This window comes from Ciona robusta, chromosome 7, assembly GCF_009617815.1.
Source record: "Ciona robusta chromosome 7, ASM961781v2".
In the NCBI taxonomy this organism is placed as follows: Eukaryota; Metazoa; Chordata; class Ascidiacea; order Phlebobranchia; family Cionidae; genus Ciona; species Ciona robusta.
Genome location: NC_143241.1, coordinates 7,663,810 through 7,682,210, shown reverse-complemented (window position 1 = coordinate 7,682,210; position 18,401 = coordinate 7,663,810). Strand labels below are relative to the sequence as shown.

The 18,401-nt window shown below is 35.3% G+C and overlaps 1 protein-coding gene across 1 annotated transcript; it reads left to right on the top strand.

The window, feature by feature from the left end:
- Positions 1-72: 72 nt before the first annotated feature.
- Positions 73-18,018, top strand: LOC149734390 (ubiquitin conjugation factor E4 B-like). The gene is made up of 29 exons (XM_089880894.1): positions 73-225; positions 741-840; positions 1,552-1,604; positions 3,883-3,947; positions 4,470-4,545; positions 5,187-5,355; positions 5,617-5,680; positions 6,178-6,262; positions 6,879-6,979; positions 7,360-7,474; positions 8,015-8,098; positions 8,429-8,605; positions 8,950-9,048; positions 9,613-9,726; positions 10,082-10,171; positions 11,082-11,190; positions 11,657-11,789; positions 12,035-12,134; positions 12,381-12,505; positions 12,995-13,093; positions 13,300-13,417; positions 13,811-13,928; positions 14,361-14,487; positions 15,021-15,165; positions 15,463-15,597; positions 16,112-16,303; positions 16,607-16,781; positions 17,383-17,532; positions 17,871-18,018. The coding sequence occupies exons 1-29, from the start codon at positions 196-198 to the stop codon at positions 17,933-17,935; spliced, it is 3,213 nt and encodes a 1,070-aa protein (XP_089737020.1). The 5' UTR covers positions 73-195; the 3' UTR covers positions 17,936-18,018.
- Positions 18,019-18,401: the final 383 nt, after the last annotated feature.

Below are 18,401 nucleotides of genomic sequence, written 5' to 3'. Positions count from 1 at the left end.
TTGTTGTATTCAAATTAATTAATACTAGTGGGAATTTATCAGAAAACGTTTTTATAACTCATATAAAAGCAATTTGAAGTATATATATAAATATATATACTGTATAATGCATACATTTATTTTGTTTCAGTGAAATAGAGTGTGTTTGTTATTGTATTCAAAATATTTGTCTCTTGTTTATTCGTGTTCTTAAAGATGAGTGAAAATACTTTGTCCCCAGAAGAGGTATGGACTTAATTTGTTATTATGTTAAGTATTTTGGACACTTTAGTTTTTAATTATATACATTTTGTTTTAACAAATGTATGTTTTGGTTATTTTTTTGTCTTAGGCACCAAACCTGAGGTGGTATGGTGGGCAAGTTGACCCCTAGAAATTTTTGTACTCATTAATCAGTAAACATTACAACCAATGAAGTGAAATTTTGATTCACAGGATTATGTTTCTAACTATTCCTGCCTCCTCTGCGTTTATTAAAGTTTGGCGCCTATTTGTTAAAGATATTCAATAGATTCATTTTCTTATACAAAGAGCCATTAAAAATTAACGATCCCATTAAAAAGAATTAATTTTTCACTTTAGTTTTATATTTTGCGGCAACGAACCTTGGGTGGCAAGGCAGGCAGGGCAACTTTTCCAAGATATTTCAACATTAAATCTTTCTTTCCTGTTTGAAAAACATTAAAAATTATCAATTTTCATAAAAGTTTAACAAAATCAACGGCTTAAACTTTTACCAGATGCGTCGAAGGCGACTGGCGCGATTATCGAAGGGAAAACCGACATCAGATGTTGATGTCGCACCAAGTGGTGTGAAAACTAGCAGTGATTCAACTACAGGTAAAATATTTTTGCATCGATGTCATCTATTTATCCCCGCAAGGCAGGCAAAGACAGTCGTTTTAACACGGGTGTTCTGTTTCATGCAACTCGTACTTGCTTACGAGTTACCACTTATGTAACTTATTTATCTTCGCGTGGCAGGCAGTGGTTGTAATACGGGTGTTATGTTTCATACACCTCGTGCTTGCTTACCACGCATGTAACTTTTTTATCTTCACGTGGCAGGCAGTGGTTGTAATACGGGTGTTCTGTTTCATACAACTCGTGCTTGCTTACGAGTTACCACTTATGTAACTTATTTATCTTCGCGTGGCGGGGCAGTGGTTGTAATACGGGTGTTATGTTTCATACTCCTCGTACTTGCTTACGAGTTACCACTTATGTAACTTATTTAGCGTGGCGGGGCAGTGGTTGTAATACGGGTGTTATGTTTCATACTCCTCGTACTTGCTTACGAGTTACCACTTATGTAACTTATTTATCTTCGCGTGGCGGGGCAGTGGTTGTAATACGGGTGTTATGTTTCATACAACTCGTGCTTGCTTACCACGCATGTAACTTTTTTATCTTCACATGGATATGTGTAATGCTTTTTGCGTATTTAGTAAAGTTTGGACTGACTTCGATAATGTTTTATTTTACCACCATTTTAATATAACTAAATTTTTATATAACACCAATTTTAATATAACATCATTATTTAAACAGAAGTAGCTTTCTCTTCACCCAAGCAGAAGATAGCACGACCTTCTTCGCCAAATGTATGTTGATACTTATCTTAAAATATGCGCACGATATAGACTATATTTGTTGTATAAATATATCCGCACACCTAAATTAAAAACTCGTTTCAATTTATAAATATAGGTGCATGAGGTGTATGAATATACTGTGTGTTTCTGGTGTTAAAAACCACATTGTTTATTGTTACACAAATATTTGAAACTATGTACACAATAAATATGTTTAAACATAACTTTACTAATAATGTTATATCTTGCTTAAACACTCATACTTATATATAAGCATAGGCGTCGAAACATTAAGCATTCAGACGAAAACCGGGGTGGCGAGATTGCAGTTATGTTTTAGGTTATGACGTCATACGATACGTAACTTTCTAGAAACCGCATTTTTACTGACGCGAGCCTGCGATGGCCCGTACGAAGGTATTACAATTCGGCTAAACAAACAATAACCCGGTTAAAAAGGCGATGTTACTGCATCCCTAACGTAAGCGTGCTTCAAAATGAAGTAAACAAGCGCATACGATTTGCGTATTTTATAAAATAAACCATTCGTGATTACGGTTGACGATTGAATCTCCAGTGGTTACGCTTTAACTTATGGCTAGATTTATGTTACAGTTAATTAAACGTACGCCCACCAACGTAACTGTTACATCACAAGCTGTATTGTGATGTCATCCATTACCGTAAGGTCAGATGTTAAAGGGCCTAAACACACCCAACGTCACTTTTATTTTTTATGGTAAATTCATAAAGCGACCGTTTTATTGATTCCAAAAATACTTTGCTTATTAAAATTGGTCCAGTATAGGCGGAGATATTCGTCTTCAAACAGTGATCTCTAGCGCTATCTTTTTTTTACTACGAGCTCCGTGATTGTGACGTAGGAACGTACTAGTCACGTGACTGATTCATTCGTAAAAGCGAAACCTGCGTTTTTTTGTGCTTTTTTGCGTTTTTTTTGTTCTCTCGTTTTTCGCTGAAAACACTGCCTCTCGCCTTTCTGAATGAGAGCGGCCACGCTTCAACAATTTTGTTACGTGTTTGTCACGTGGGTAGTACACTTCTCAATTTTTTTCGCCACGCAACTTTCAAATCAGTTTTTTGAATTTCACGGTGTTTGAGCTAGAATATCTTTGGTTATACAGAACCGATTAAAACAAGTAAGGTGTCGTTGGAATTAGAAAAACACACTCTATCGATTAAAGCGAAGTACATTTGGGGTGTGTTTAGGCCCTTTAAGAAATACCAACTTGGGGCGATACATTACGTCAAAAATAGCATTGTGATGCAATCCATTATCGTGACTTTCGTATTGCGTAATTCCAACCCTTGATGTTACAATCATAATTGTGATAGAAATAAAAATCGTGGGATATTGCGCAAGCCTGCACCTGTAAGTTTGACCATCTTTTAATACGTCACAACCGCTACTGTGACGTTTAGGATTAACGTGCTGCGTAACGCGTAATACTAAAGTTAAACCGTAACCAATGCATGCTATAAGATCGTATAAAAGGCATTCGCTTACTCCCGTTTCAACATTAATTCGACGAATTTAACCAGATTTCTAGCGAATCCACGTAAAAAATGCAAATACTTTTTAATAGCTATTATGACGAAAACAATAAACGTGTAAATTGTAACTATGTTGAAAAATATCGATGTATTATTGAATTGCTGTTGTGTCGCATATATTTGGCATGTCATTCCTTACTTTACTACGTAGAAATAAACGCATAGGCCGTGGCTTTCTCCTAATGCGAGCAGATCGTGCTCACAAAGCATTCTCTCGTTTTCTGAAAAGAAACAGGCTAGAGCGTGCTCCATGCGAACGCGTGCTCATAAGCGCTCTCTCGTTTCTAAAAAAGAAACAAGCGAGAGCGTAAAGAGTGCTTCATGCGAACGCTTGCTCATAAAGCGTTCTCTCATTTTTATAAAAGAAACAGACTAGAGCGCGCTCTCTGCAAACGCGTGCTCTGATTTACGTTTACTGGTAATATTAGTGATTTTTACGCTGTACTTGGAAAAAAATACAAGCATTGCCTAACGAAAACCGGGGTGGCCATACGTATTTCGCCACCCCACGTTCTGCTTCCGGGGTGGCGCCGCCACCCCGGCACCCCGGGTTTTGACGCCTATGTATATAAGTACAACTATTTTAAACTCAATGTATTAATAATATTGTTAAGTACCTAGTTTCACTTTACTTATACAATGTTATATCATGCTGTTATATCGCTAATTGTATTGCCCGTATAGCATGTAAGAACTGAGTGATGCTTTACAGGAAAACTCTGATAAAGTGAGAAACATAGTAGCAGATAGAAGCCGTATTGATGGAGCAGCTTTAGGGTAAGAATGGGTTATATAATTAACTCTATAGGCTGCATCATGTTATATTAGTTGGAATTTTATTTTGTTGGTATTGTGAAATTGTTTTGTCTAAGCTAAAAACGTATTATCTGGGAAACTTAACACCAATCAAAAATCATTTTACTTTAGCCTACAGTATGGTATATTAGTTTGAATTATATTTTGTTGGCATTGTGAAATTGTTTTGTCTGAACTAAAAACGTATTAGCTGGTAACAGTGAACAGCAATCAATAACTATTTGTAAATTGCTCTTCTAGTATAAAAATCATTATATATATATATAGGCCTTCTGGTTTGGGGTAACATGATCCATGTTTCCATTTTATTTACCCAATGTTTTGGTACTAAACAACGTGTATTAACACAAATATATAACCTTATCCTCACAGCTCTAAAAGACATTGTTAATTGCTAAAAACTCATTTGAAAATATTGGATAATTCGAACAATATTCATCTTACTCCTACCTACTATACACATAATGTCATTGTTGTTTATAGCTCAAGTGAAAAAATGGAAGTAGATTCAGGAATTCAAACCTTGGAGACCTCACTTGATCAAGATATTTTACCTAAGGTGGGTAAGCCTTATGCTCGCTGTCGGGTTGTACCATGGTTGCATGGGGATACATCTTATGCTCACTGTTGGGTCATTAATTTGGCAAATGCAATATACTTTGTTTGTTCAGACACCGAACTGCAGGGTAAAAACTAGGGTGTTAAAACACGATGTCACTACTGTTTTAAAAGTTGAAAACATATGATGTCACCTTTGTTCAATAATTGTGTTTAAATGTCACCTCTTGTATCTTCACATCTGTGTGCTGAAGTGAAGTAATACTAATTACTATAATCTAGCATAACTCCCATATTGTTACACAAAAATTACCTATAGCCAGCTACATGATGGATGTTCTACTGTTAAACCTTTTTAATTGTGGTTAAATGCCACCTCTTGTATTTCTACTGTTTCATCTGTGCGCTGGGGTTAAGTAATACGGATTACTAGGACCTAGTATAGCACCCATAACATTACACCTATGACCTAAGGACCTCTTCGACTCTTGTTCCCTAGTGTAGCATAGCACCCCTAATCCCACAATAATTACCTATAGCTACTCTAACGTAGCATAGCACCCCTATCGTTTTACACATAACCTAACATAGCACTGGGCCACTGCATATATAATATATACAACATAAGCATCTTTATTCCAGACATTGCGATCTAATACATCTGATTCAACTACACCTGATGTTACAACTTATTTATCTCGTATTCTATTCGTTGTGTTTGACGGCCAAGTTCCTATGGAGGATGACTCAGCTATTTTCCCAAGAACGCAAGTCATTGTTGCTACCTCAAATTTACACTTTGAAAATAAAGGTTTGTAAGTTTTATTCTTTTCCTATTTTTTAAATAGTGTATTTTTACTTTTAGATATAATTTGTAAGTTTAATTAATATTTTTCAAAATACTCTTTCTGTAATAATATATATATGTTATATTTTTAGTTGTTTACAAATGTTTTAAATAATTTTTCTAATAAATTATGTTTAGCATTGAGCAATTTTGGAATATTAAATTTTTTTAACAATTTGAAAATTTTTTTTTATATTTTTATTTTTATAACACTATTTTTTAAAGTTGATTGCTGCGACGTGATTGGTCAAGCCATCATGGAGGTTCTGTGGAGCATGAAAGGCAAAAAGTTTGTTCAAATCTTGTTTTGAGTATTGAATAAAATGGCGTAGAATCTTCCCTCTATATTAGCAACATACTCTGGAACTGTGTGCGACACAAAACTTTTTTCTTCACCTTTTTTTAATTTTCCTCAACACACGCTGAAAACTTTTATTAGTTGTCTAAATAGTCAGTCATACATTAAAAAAATAAATTACCTACAAAGTTATCTGTGTTATAACGACTGTCGTTGCCCGCCACGCGAGGATAAATAAGTTACATACCGCATACGGGGTAACTCGTAAGTGGTCATTAAGTGTTTACAACATGTGCTAAAATCTTAACCCGGTGTTAACTAATTGGTTGTCCAAATTTTCAGACAAAAATAAATACCCAAAAAGTAACATATATGGTAACTGGTAAGCATTCACAAGGTGTATGAAACAGAACACCCGTGTTGTAACGACTGTCGTTGCCTGCCACGCTAAGACAATAAGTCAGATTCATTTATGCCTTTATTCACAGAGTGGAAAACACGAAAACAGAGGAAGAACAAATCAAGTATTTGTATTCTGTTTATTCACAATCTGTTGCTGAGGAAAAGGATTGGGTGAGTGATCAATGATTTGATTAATTAACTCATTAATTAATTAAATAATTATCATTAGGACTAAAACAGATCTTCTAGCAATTGTTTTGTTAATGAACTTAAGACTGACGTTTCATCTGCCGTTTAGCGAGACATTGTCATGGTTTGCTGTTATGTTTTTTTGTAGACTAGTGGATGGGGGTTCAAGGCTTGACGCTGCTATCATTGTGGGTGTATGTGGCCTTGTAGAAGACACTTAACGGCAAACTTTAATGATATCTTGCTGCATTGCAGACGAATGTTTAGCTGCTATAATTTTAATGCAAAATCTAATTAAGTAACATCTGACTAAAAATAAAAAAGTTCTGTTTTGACAAAAATTATAAATGAGTAAATGAAATTTATTTCGTCTCTTCGTTCACGATAACAAAGAACAAGAGAGTTGACAAAAGCGAAAAGACGGGTAGTAACGGTAAAACAACAGTTGTTAAGACACGCTTATTGATAAAAAAAAAGAAGTAATGTTTTGAGTAAAATGCATTACCGTTACACCCTACAGGCGATCTTACATAGAGTTATACTAATACCTAAACCTCCAAAATTCTTGTTTAAAAAAACAATCCTCAATCCCACACAGAACACAAGCATTAGACCTGAGCAATGGTTATTCAATGAGATTCGAACCCAAGTCTTCTCATACATGGGATTGCTTCTACAGAATGCTTTTGCTGATGAGGGGTAAGTAATAGTAGACCTCGAAATTCACGGTGGCATTTGGCAAACGCCATGATTAAAAATACCTTAAATTAGAAAATGAATCAAACAAAGCAAGATTGCAATAACTTTCTCTTAAGCAATGTAAATGTAATAAATTTGTCAAAAAATATGACCCCGATTTGGTGCTTATAAAGTTAAAAACCTCTTGTGTAAATAAATACAGTAAGGATCTGGGACTACCTAAATTTAACGGACAAAAAACAAGTCCAACCAATTGAAGATACAATTTTAGTTTCTTACGTTTTCTTTGCTCCAGAATTTATTGAATATTTATTTATTATTGTCATTAATGACATCATAATGGTTATTATTATGATATTAATTCATGCATGACGTTACAGATCGATGGAATATTTCGCTGCTTTTGTTAAATTCATGTTGAATCATAAAGACCCATTTCCATTTGTGTATGACTTCATAAGAAGTATTGTTAAAGACGAAGAGTTAATAAATACGGTGAGAATTTTGGTCAAATACAACTTGAATTATATACTGTGAAAATTAGTGCAACCAATTCAAGGTTTACGGCCTATGGGTTGTATAAATTACCAGCCACACGTTTTAAAAAACATAAAAAAAGTTATTCACATGCCAAGTTACGTATGTGGTAACTCATAGGCGGACAAGAGGTGTATAAAACACACTTGTAAACTAACTGTCAATAATACTGAAGTGTCGGTCAAATGTAACTTAAATCAATAAACACCTGTGAAAAGTGGTGCAACCAATTCAAGGTTATTGTTTTGTTCACACTTTGTAAAACAAGCTGGCAAAAATATTGAAGTGTCGGTCAAATACAACTTAATTTATGTAAATACTTGTAAAAAGTGGTGCAACCTATTCAAGGTTATTGTTTTTTTGACACTTTTGAACTCAAATACCGAAATGTTGAAACTCACAAAACAAAGACTTTCATACTACTTACACACACCTAGCAGCAACAACAAAGGCTCTATACAAATAAAGTCTAATTTGTTCGTACAATTTGTTCCTAAGGTATCAACATCAATACTAAGTGAGCTTCGTGAAGTTGCAAAACGTACGTCACTCGCTGATGATGCTTGTGCACAACCATTGAGGGTAGGTAGCTTGGTTATGGAGCATGAGATGTCTGTATACACCATGTGTGTCTGGTGTATATGGAAACACCCATGTTATAACTCGACAGTGAGCATAAGGTGTATGAATACACCATGTGTGCCTGATGTATAAGAAGACACCCATGTTATAACTCGACAGTGAGCATGAGGTGTATGAATACACCATGTATGTCTGGTGTATAAGAAGACACCCATGTTATAACTTGATAGTGAACATGAGGTGTATGAATACACCACGTGTGTCTGGTGTATAAAAAGACACCCATGTTATAACTCGACAGTGAGCATGATGTACCAAACATTATAACAGGTTTTATCCGAGCTTTGTCAAATGGTGAGTGAAAAAAGCTCAAAGTCCCGACCCATATGTAACGCATTGGCGGGTATGGATACGTTTCTACCAAGTGAGGGAAGTAGTGGAAATGCAATCCAAAGCAATTCATATCTTGGTCCTTTTCTCAGCTTGTCTGTGATGCCTGATGATGATGTAAGTGTGGCCTTTGTTACAATAACAAGGTGGTATGTGATGTAACAGTGGTGGTGGTTTATGTTTGTAAAATAATTTTTTCTATAAGGGTGAGGTCTTCAGTGAAACACACCTGTGACCTGGGATATAGGTCTATTACCCCAACACCCAGGGTGCTACCATCTAGACCCCACTGAGGCAGTTTATAGCCACTTAATAATAGAGATTCTGTTCTATAAGGGTGAGGTCTTCAGTGAGGCACACCTGAGACCTGGGATGTAGGTCTATTACCCAGTTTACCCCTTGTATATATAATTTTAATATTTTTCAGTGAATTTTTTATAGTTACAACAATGTTGTTCCAGGCCAAAGTACGGCAACGATATTTATCCGATCCCAAAGTATCATCAGACAGCCTACAATTTCTTCGAGAGACTTTGCAATATCAACTTCTACATTCTAGAGTAAGCTTCCATAAATATAAATTTGTGTGTGAAATAATGGAATGCGTGTCTAAATAGCTGGTTCTAAATTATAAAGATGAGGTCCTATGGCGAGACACATCAGAGGATATGGGATTTATCCCACAGTTGGCCTATTACCACTACAGAAAGCTCCAGCTTAGTTACCTTATCATTACCCCAACATTATATATGCACATTCTATTCTATATAGGTAAGGTCCTACAGTGAGGCACGCCATGGGACCTGCGATTTAGGCCAGAGTTGGCCTATTACCACTACAAAAAGCTCCAGCTTAGTTACCTTATCATTACCTCAACATTGTATATACACATTTTATATGGTTAAGGTCCTATAGTGAGGCACGTCATGGGATCTGGGATTTTAGCCAGAGTTGGCCCATTACCCCAAGATTGTACATGCACATTCTATCTTATATGGGTGTGGTCCTACAGTGAGGCATGGGGTTTAGGCCAGAGTTGGCTCATTACCCTAAGAATGTACATACACATTCTATTCCATACAGCCCTGGTTACTTTATACATCAACCCTTATATTTTATTACAGGATGAATTATTTACATCCATATACAACATGTTGCTTAACGTTTCATCGAGGGAAAAGGTTCTGCAATATTTTGGACAAGTTTTGAAAGCAAATGAAAAATGGTCTCATATTCAGGTAAATTGTTCTTGTTGTTTATTTCGTTGCTATTTCTTATATTTGTGTTGTTTTTATTGTTTTTTTTGTATAGTTATTTTTTATGTTGTTACTAATTTCTTGTAATTTTTGACAACGCTAAAAACTATGGACTCCGGTTTTCTGTTTAATAATATGCACTTTTGATTTTTTCCAGGTTTGGTTAGATTCTTGTACAATCTCTTTATTATAATATATGTTTTTTTGTTTTACTAAATACTAAATTTAATTGATAAAAATCTTTTATTGATAAAATTTCGTTTACTGTTACCAATTTTTATTCCCTTGAGTTTCCTATATTTTATCACGTTCGTTTTATTTGTGGTTTTTGTTACAGACAGATGAAAAGGCGACTTCCACTCTCGGTTTTATGATGAATATATTAAGCGTGTTGCAGAAACTCTGTATTAAAGTTAAAGTGGATAAGGTGGGTGTTTGTATTTATATGTTTCACAAACTGTATAGAATTACTTTTCTATTGTATATGGGTTAGCTTCAAAAGCTGGCGTTGTGAGATCTAAAACCCTAAATTTAAGCCATAGTTGACTCATTAGCCTGGCATCGAAGCTAGACACTTAACTTGAGCTAAAAGTTAGCTATGTTCTATGGTTTCATAAACGTTATGATATTACATTTTTATTCTATATGGGTGAGGTCATGCAGTGAGACCTACTATTGGATCTTGGATTTCAGAGTTGGCTTATTATCCCAATACCCAGGGTGCTACAACCATTAGTGACCACTGAGTTGGAGCAGTGTTTGTTAGGTGTCTTGCCCATGGTTTAAATCCCTGGGTGTTGGGGTAATGGGCCATCTCTGGTCTAATCTCAGGTTCCATTCTATGAGACCTGCTACATATGCTACACTATAGGACCTCACCAATATAGAATAGAATATGCATATACAATGTTGGGGTAATAGGCCAACTCTGGTCTAAATCCCAGGTCCCCATGGTATGTCTCACTATAGGACCTCACCCATATAGAATAGAATGTGCATTTACAATGTTGGGGTAATGAACCAACTCTGGCTTAAATCTCAGGTCCCAATGGTATGTCTCACTATAGGACCTCACCCATATAGAATAGAATGTGCATATACAATGTTGGGGTAATGAGCCAACTCTGGCTTAAATCTCAGGTCCCATGGCATGTCTCACTGTAGGACCTCACCCGTATAGAATAGAATGTGCATATACAATGTTGGGGTAATGGGCCAACCTGGTCTAAATCTTAGTTTCCTATGTATGCCACACTATAGGACTTCACCCATTGCCATTCATAATCACCTAACAAACCTCAATTATCATTATAATTGCATTAACTTTATATTACCAGGTTGACCCCCTTTATATTTTCTACGTTACGAGTAAAGTTGACGTAAGTCAAGAAACTCGTTTAAAATCAACGCAAGAGGAAGCCAAACAATGGAAGGAAAACAATCAAGGTCTGTGATGTCATAAATGTATATTATGTTTTCGTAATCAATTGAATGTTAGACTAGATTTTAAAATATACTTGGCTTATGACAATGTATATAATGTCATAAATGTATATTGTTTATTAAAATTAAAAAAAATACAATAGACTATAAATCATACAGCGTGGCATGCCATAGAACCTTCCGTTTAGGCATGGTTTGGCCCATTGCCCCAGCATCCTAGTGTAACAAATTTAGTGACCACTGAGCTGGAGCAATTGCCGTAGAGTGTTATTCCCAATTAGTATTAAGTAATAAATCTTGTAATATAAAAAACAGCACAAAATTATTTGTTTAAGAAATACATTGTGTAGATTATGTTTAAGAAATCCCATGAGTAGATTTCATGCATCTTATACAGGTTTTGTTATTTTGAAAATCATTTATGTAGATTCCATGCACCTTATATTACTTATTTGAACTGTGTTTGCAGGTTCTTGGAACCAAAATGACCCGAAGTTTTTGACTGAAATCTTCTTTCTCACAATGCAAGCCCACCATCTTTCAATCCTTCCTTCTGTGAGGTTGTTTCTGAGGAAGTTACGAGCTATTCATGAGTTGCAAGCGTAAGTTGGGTGGTGAAACCAAAGGCTAACGTAACTTAGCTTTGTTCAAATAGAATCAAAGTGAAACACAAACTTATAATATAAAAGAGTCTAACAACAAAACTAAGAGTAATAAGATATAAACTAACATCTAGACCCCACAGTGAGGTACACATGAGACCTGGGATGTAGGTCTATTACCCCAACATCCAGGGTGCCACCATCTAGATGTACTTTGTGTAACACTAACTGTGATTATATTACAGTTTAGTTCAAGAACTTGAAGCCTCCAAACCCAAATGGATGGGAACTCCACAAGAAACTAGAACAAGTCTTATCTTAAAGAAATATAAACAACAATTGAATGTAAGTACCTAATTTATATTCTATATGAGTGAAATTCTAGGGCAAGGCATGTCTTGGGGCCAGAGTTTCTATTCTAAATCGGTAAGGTCCTATAGGGCCCGGGCTTTGGCCTATTAACAAAAGTCTACAAATGGTTTAGTAATTTTTTAATTTTTCTGCCAAATTTTTTAACTTACATTTTAAAAAATTTCGTTTTACTTTTACTAAAAAAAATATTTCTTTATAGAAACAACTTTATATTTCTAGAACTTTCTCTGTCATCGGACTTGTTTTAACATCGGCGTTATTGACGACAATTTGCTGAGTCGGTGTTTAGAATACTACTCAGCGTTTGTGAAATATCTTTTCTACATTATATTTCCGCAAGGAGAGTAAGTTTGGTGTTGGATATTATTAGTGCCCAGTATTAAAAAAGATTAAGTGTTAATAATTATCACAAATAAATCTTTTGTGCTGTTTGCCATTTTAACTCGAAACAATGGCCGAAAATGTTAGAAAAATTAAAAAAATGATCGCATGCAAAAAGTTTGCTCTGCTATAGAACTTGTGATGAATTCCGCGAATCTGACCCTGATTTGGTGCTCATTTAGTTGATTCAATTTGAATAAGAGACTGATGATGCCATTTGGGCGAAATATATATATTTTTTTAAATGATTGTTTGAACTTGATTTTTGTCTGTTACGTTTTCAGAGTTTTCGTAGCTTCTTTGTTTACTAATAAACGGGACGAGAAAATACCGTTAAAAGGTTTCCTATCTTCCCCCCACACCACTGTACAATTGATTGGATTTTTGTCTGTTACGTTTCATAGCACCAGATCCTTCAATTTATAAACTAACCCCCGCTATCTTTCATACAGACCCTGCCTCCCCCTCCCAAACATACAACCTGATATATTTTCAGTATTACCTGAGTTTTACATTCAAGACATCGCTGACTTTCTTCTCTTCGTTATTCAGTCAGTATTTTTTTATATTTTTTTTTTTATTTTTTTTTTAGCTTCTATTTTTTCATAATTTTGAATATTTCCTATAAAATCGACATAATTTTGATTTATTTGCAATGATTTGACAGCTGGCCCAAAGATTTAAAAATGTTTCTGTTAATTTTTTATTTCATCATTTTACCCAGTCTGTTGTTTAAATGGTATTTCTATGTTTCCAGATACGCTCCATCGATTTTAGATGACCAGCCAACAAAGGACTTGTCATTATTCTTGATAATATTTATTTGCACGCCACATTATTTTAACAACCCTTACCTTGTTGCAAAGCTAGTAGAGGTACAACGATGGTGTTTCTATTTTGCTATAAATACATTATAGCTAATATTGTTGTAGAAGCTCATACATTACGGGTTCAAGGCTCGTTGCTGGCACCATTTTGGGTTGTTGTGTCATTAAACAAGACACTTAACTTTGTTAAAGGCAACCTTTATTGAAAATTATCTGTTGTTTATTTAAAAACTCAATTAAAATAGATCATTTTCGGTCTTTTAACAGTAATTACTGTATTTACTTTAACCCTGTAACTTAACCCTACTACCTCTATCCCCCATAACCCCAATACATTCCAGGTGCTATTCATACGCAGTATGTAAAGTTGTATATACCCTATAATATATAAAGTAGCCTAAAACTTGTCACCTTATACCTTATAACACCAATACACCACAGGTGCTATTTGTAGTAAGTCCAACCATACAACCCCGAACACAAGCTTTATATGAAAGCATTGAAAGCAATCCACTTGCTGTTCAATTCCTTGCACCTTCACTTATGAAGTTTTACACAGGTTAGCTTTTGTTACTATGTTTGCTACATAAATTTCATATATATGAACATATATGGCCCATCTGAAGTTATGATATACTTTTAGACTTATAAAATAACTGGCAGCAACAAATACAAATGTATATGAATATGATTTTGTAAAGTAAATAAAAAAATCTTATATATAGATATATATATACATAAACTTCACAAAATCGTATACAATATTTATTGTTTTTAGTTGCACAATGGGTATGATAATTTGCTGTGAAACTAGTTAACAATAATACATGCTGTGCCCATTAAAAAGTGTTGATGTATACAGGTATATATATATATTATATCAGGTGATTGTAAACAATTTGATTTTCCCACATTTTATGCCATCCTCATAGATTAACTTATTTTAATACTCCAGTTTATTGACATCACAATGTTCTTTATTACATCACAGATATCGAGAGCACGGGTTCGAGCAACGAGTTTTACGACAAGTTTAGCATCAGATATCATATTTCTATTATTTTCAAAGGACTTTGGAACAACCCGCAATATCAGGACAGCATAGCGGAAGAATTAAGGTGAGAAGTACATGTGTGTTTTCTAATCTTGTTCATCTTTTTATTGGTATTGAATGTAACTTATTGTGCAACATTCGTTCTGTTTGATACAACCCACCACTGTGCCATAGAAATAATATAACAAAGGGGTTCTACTTATCCAAGTTTTGTTTTTTTTTTCTAGTTCTTTACTTACTAAAGCGTTTTATACCCGTATAAAATAGAATTTTAACTGTTTAGTTTCCACTATTTTTAAGTTGTGCTCTCCTCAATCATGCCTTTTCATGTTTTGCCCCAGTGGTTTGGAATTTTTCTCTGTATCCTCTTGTGTTTGACATTGTGTTCATTCATTATTAACATGCAGTTATACTGTGAGGATATGTTAATGCAACTAAGTACAGACTTCATTTTTTGGTTTGAATAAGAGACTGATGATGTCATTTAGGAAAAAAAAAATATGTCTATTTTTTTATACAATTGGTTGGACTGATTTTTGTCTGTTACGTTTTCATGCTTACAAACTTTACAATTACAACCCACAAAAATTGCCACAGGTCAGGCAACGAGTTCGTTCGTTTCGTAAACATGTTGATCAACGATACTACTTTCCTATTGGACGAGAGCTTGGACTCTCTGAAGCGGATCCATGAAACGCAGGAGTTGATGAGAGATGAGAAAGAATGGAATAAACTTAACCAGGTTTGTTGTGTGTGTATATTTTCGGATATGTTTGTGTGTGTGGCGGGGGGTATGGGTGCGTGTGTGTGTGGTAATTCATTTCTATTCAATATGACTGAGGTCCTACAGTGTAGCAGGCCATTGGAAATCAACCATTTAAATAAACTTACTTTGGTTTGTACATGTGTGTGTGGTAATTAATGGTTACAAGCAAAAAGCCGGCATTTGAATCTAACAAATTAAATACCATATCATGCTGTATCATCTCTCATCCATATGTTTTTACCAGAAAACCTCTAATATAAGTTTGGTTGACAGGAGATGCGAGCAACTAAAGAGCGACAACTCCAGCAAGATGAAAGACAATGCAAGTCCTATCTCACTCTCACTAATGAAACATTGAATATGTTGCACTACTTGACTAAACTGGTGCAGAAGCCATTCCTTCGACCAGTAAGTTGAGTGTAATAATGTTTTCAATAGTGCAATGGGGTAAATCTGGCCTAAATCCCAGGTCCCATGGCGTGCCTCACTGTAGGACCTCACCTATATAGAATAGAGTGTGCATATACAATATTGGGGTAATGAAACAACTCTGGCTTAAATCCCAGGTCCCATGGCGTGCCTCACTGTAGGACCTCACCTATATAGAATAGAATGTGCATATACAATATTGGGGTAATGAGCCAACTCTGGCCTAAACCTCAGGTTCCATGGCCTCACTGTAGTGCACATGAAATATAGGGGTAACATATGTTTTATCACCCCAGTTTTAGGCCTAAAACAACTTTTACTCTGCTGTTAAATATACAAACTTTTGTAAATGCTGCTTTTGTGTAAGAAAGTTTTGCAAAAAGGCAGTAAATAATTATAACTTCAAATATTTTGGCGTGGCAGGGTAACAATAGTTGTTATAACACTGTTGTTCTGTAAAACTAATTATTATTTATTATATCAATCCTCACAGGAACTAGCAGATAGATTGGCAGCCATGTTGAATTTCAACCTCCTCCAACTTTGTGGCCCAAAGTGTAACAATTTAAAAGTAAAGCAACCTGAGAAATATGGGTTCGAACCAAAGAAATTAGTTGAACAGTTGACCGACCTTTATTTGCACTTGGATTGCCCAGAGTTTGTTGCATGTCTTGCTAATGATGAGGTAACTATTGTTTTATATTACTTTGGTTCAAGGAAAATCGCTTATTGTTATTGTGTAGTTTAAATAAGGTGTAAAGTACATGACAGCTTCCAGCCATGTTTTGTATTTGACCGCTATTTTGGACAGCTATTTTTACAAAGTGTCAACACAGTAGCCTTGAATTGGTTGCACCACTTTTTACAGGTGTTTATGTAAGTTAAGTTGTATTTGACCGACACTTTTACCATTAAGTATCTTGCCCAAAAGTTTAGCCCACTACTATCATATTCTCCCGCTATATTCACTCCAATTCATGCTCCATAGAGATCATACAGCAAGGAATTATATGAGACAGCTGTATTGAGAATGGAAAAATCTGGGATCAAAACGCTGATGGATATCGAACACTTTAAAGACCTTGCAATGAGGGTGGAAACTTGTAAAGTAAAGTTGAACAAAACTGAGGTCGATTACGGAGAGATACCAGATGAATTTAAAGGTGAAATTATTTTTATATATTTATTATATTAATACCGTGTGACTCGGTGGTTAGATGCTTGTATGATAACTGGGTCTGATGCTTGAAACTAAGACTAATAGGCAAATGTGGCCGTGTGCAACTTTATATTATGCTATGTTACGATATTAGACTGTGGTCCGGCACTTGCATTTTAACCAAAGGATAGCTGGTATAATATTTGATACTAATAGCAGCTTGTGTCATTGGGCAAGACATTTCTCCAACCCAGTAGCCACTAAAGTTGTAGCACTCTGGTTGTCGGAGTAATCAGCCAACTGTGGCCTAAACCCCAAGTTCCATGGCATGCCCCACTGTAGGACCTACCCATACAGAATAGAATGTGCATATATAATGTTTGGATAGTGGGCCAACTCTGGCCTAAATCCCAGGTTCCATTGCATGCCCCACTGTAGGACCTCACCCATATACAATAGAATGTGGATATACAATGTTGGGGTAATGGGCCAAATATCTCACATTTAAGACCTTACCCATGAGGAATAAACAGTACTTAACATGTCAGCATTTTTAGTTACAGGAATATAATACTGTATTCCAACTTTATACATATATCCCACAGACCCATTAATGGACACCTTAATGCGAGACCCCGTCCTTCTGCCTACCAGTGGTACAATAATGGATCGTAGCATCATCTTACGACATCTACTTAATTCATCAACCGATCCATTTAATCGGCAAGAACTCAAGGAGGATATGTTAAAACCAGGTACGGGGTGGGTGTGTCAAAGTCAGCATATTGCAAGGTTTTTGGGGGAGAAATGGAATTTCTTGGGGTTTTGGATTCGGGGGAAAGGCATACTTTTTGTTTGTTCCTTGCTATAGGACTTCTCCTGTTTAGATTGAATGGCACTTTTTATTTCTGCAAAACGATAATAGCTATATATCCTCAAAAATAATCACCTACGCAGTTAAATATGTGGTAACTCGTAAGCACGCACGAGGTGTATAAAACAGAACACAAGTGTTCTAACGACTGTCGTTGCCTCACTGCGTGACGGTAAAAGTTTATTCATTTAGGTTTTGATCACATGCTTTTATTTACAGAGATCGGCTTGAAGCAAAGAATTGATAATTGGATCAAACAGAAAGACCTTCAAATTAAATTTTAACCTAAACATTTTCTTTTGTAAATTTTATTTTATTTCCGTGTATGTAAACGAGATAATTTAAATAAAATTTTCCGCCCCGGAAACAGCTTGAAATAAGTTTGGTTGCCGTAGTTATAAGATTTTTATGGAAAGGCGGTAAAAATTTAAACCAAGGCGAGAAAACGTGGTTGAAATGAAAGGTTTAAATGAGTGACGTTTCATAATAACACATATTAGAGAATGGGAGTAATAAGCGTTACCACGTGCGTTCTAAGCCTATATGGGATAGTTTATGATTACTGCTCACCAGAGTCCGTATAAATATAAGGACTGCTCACGTGTAACTGAATATTGGCATAAGGATATAAGTGCAGTCGTTTAAGACCCTATAAGCAAAGTCCGTACATAAATAAATATATATACGAAATCTGCGTATGGGTTATAAAATAGCATAAAAGTCGAAGGGAAAACTTTGAATGCAATAAAA

Bases quoted from the DNA above. Each gene is read 5' to 3' on its own strand.
- LOC149734390 (XM_089880894.1), top strand. From the start codon at position 196: ATGAGTGAAAATACTTTGTCCCCAGAAGAG. The intron at 13,094-13,299 runs GTCAGTATTTTT...CTATGTTTCCAG, and splicing joins TTTCTTCTCTTCGTTATTCA to ATACGCTCCATCGATTTTAG. The intron at 16,782-17,382 runs GTGAAATTATTT...TATATCCCACAG, and splicing joins GATACCAGATGAATTTAAAG to ACCCATTAATGGACACCTTA.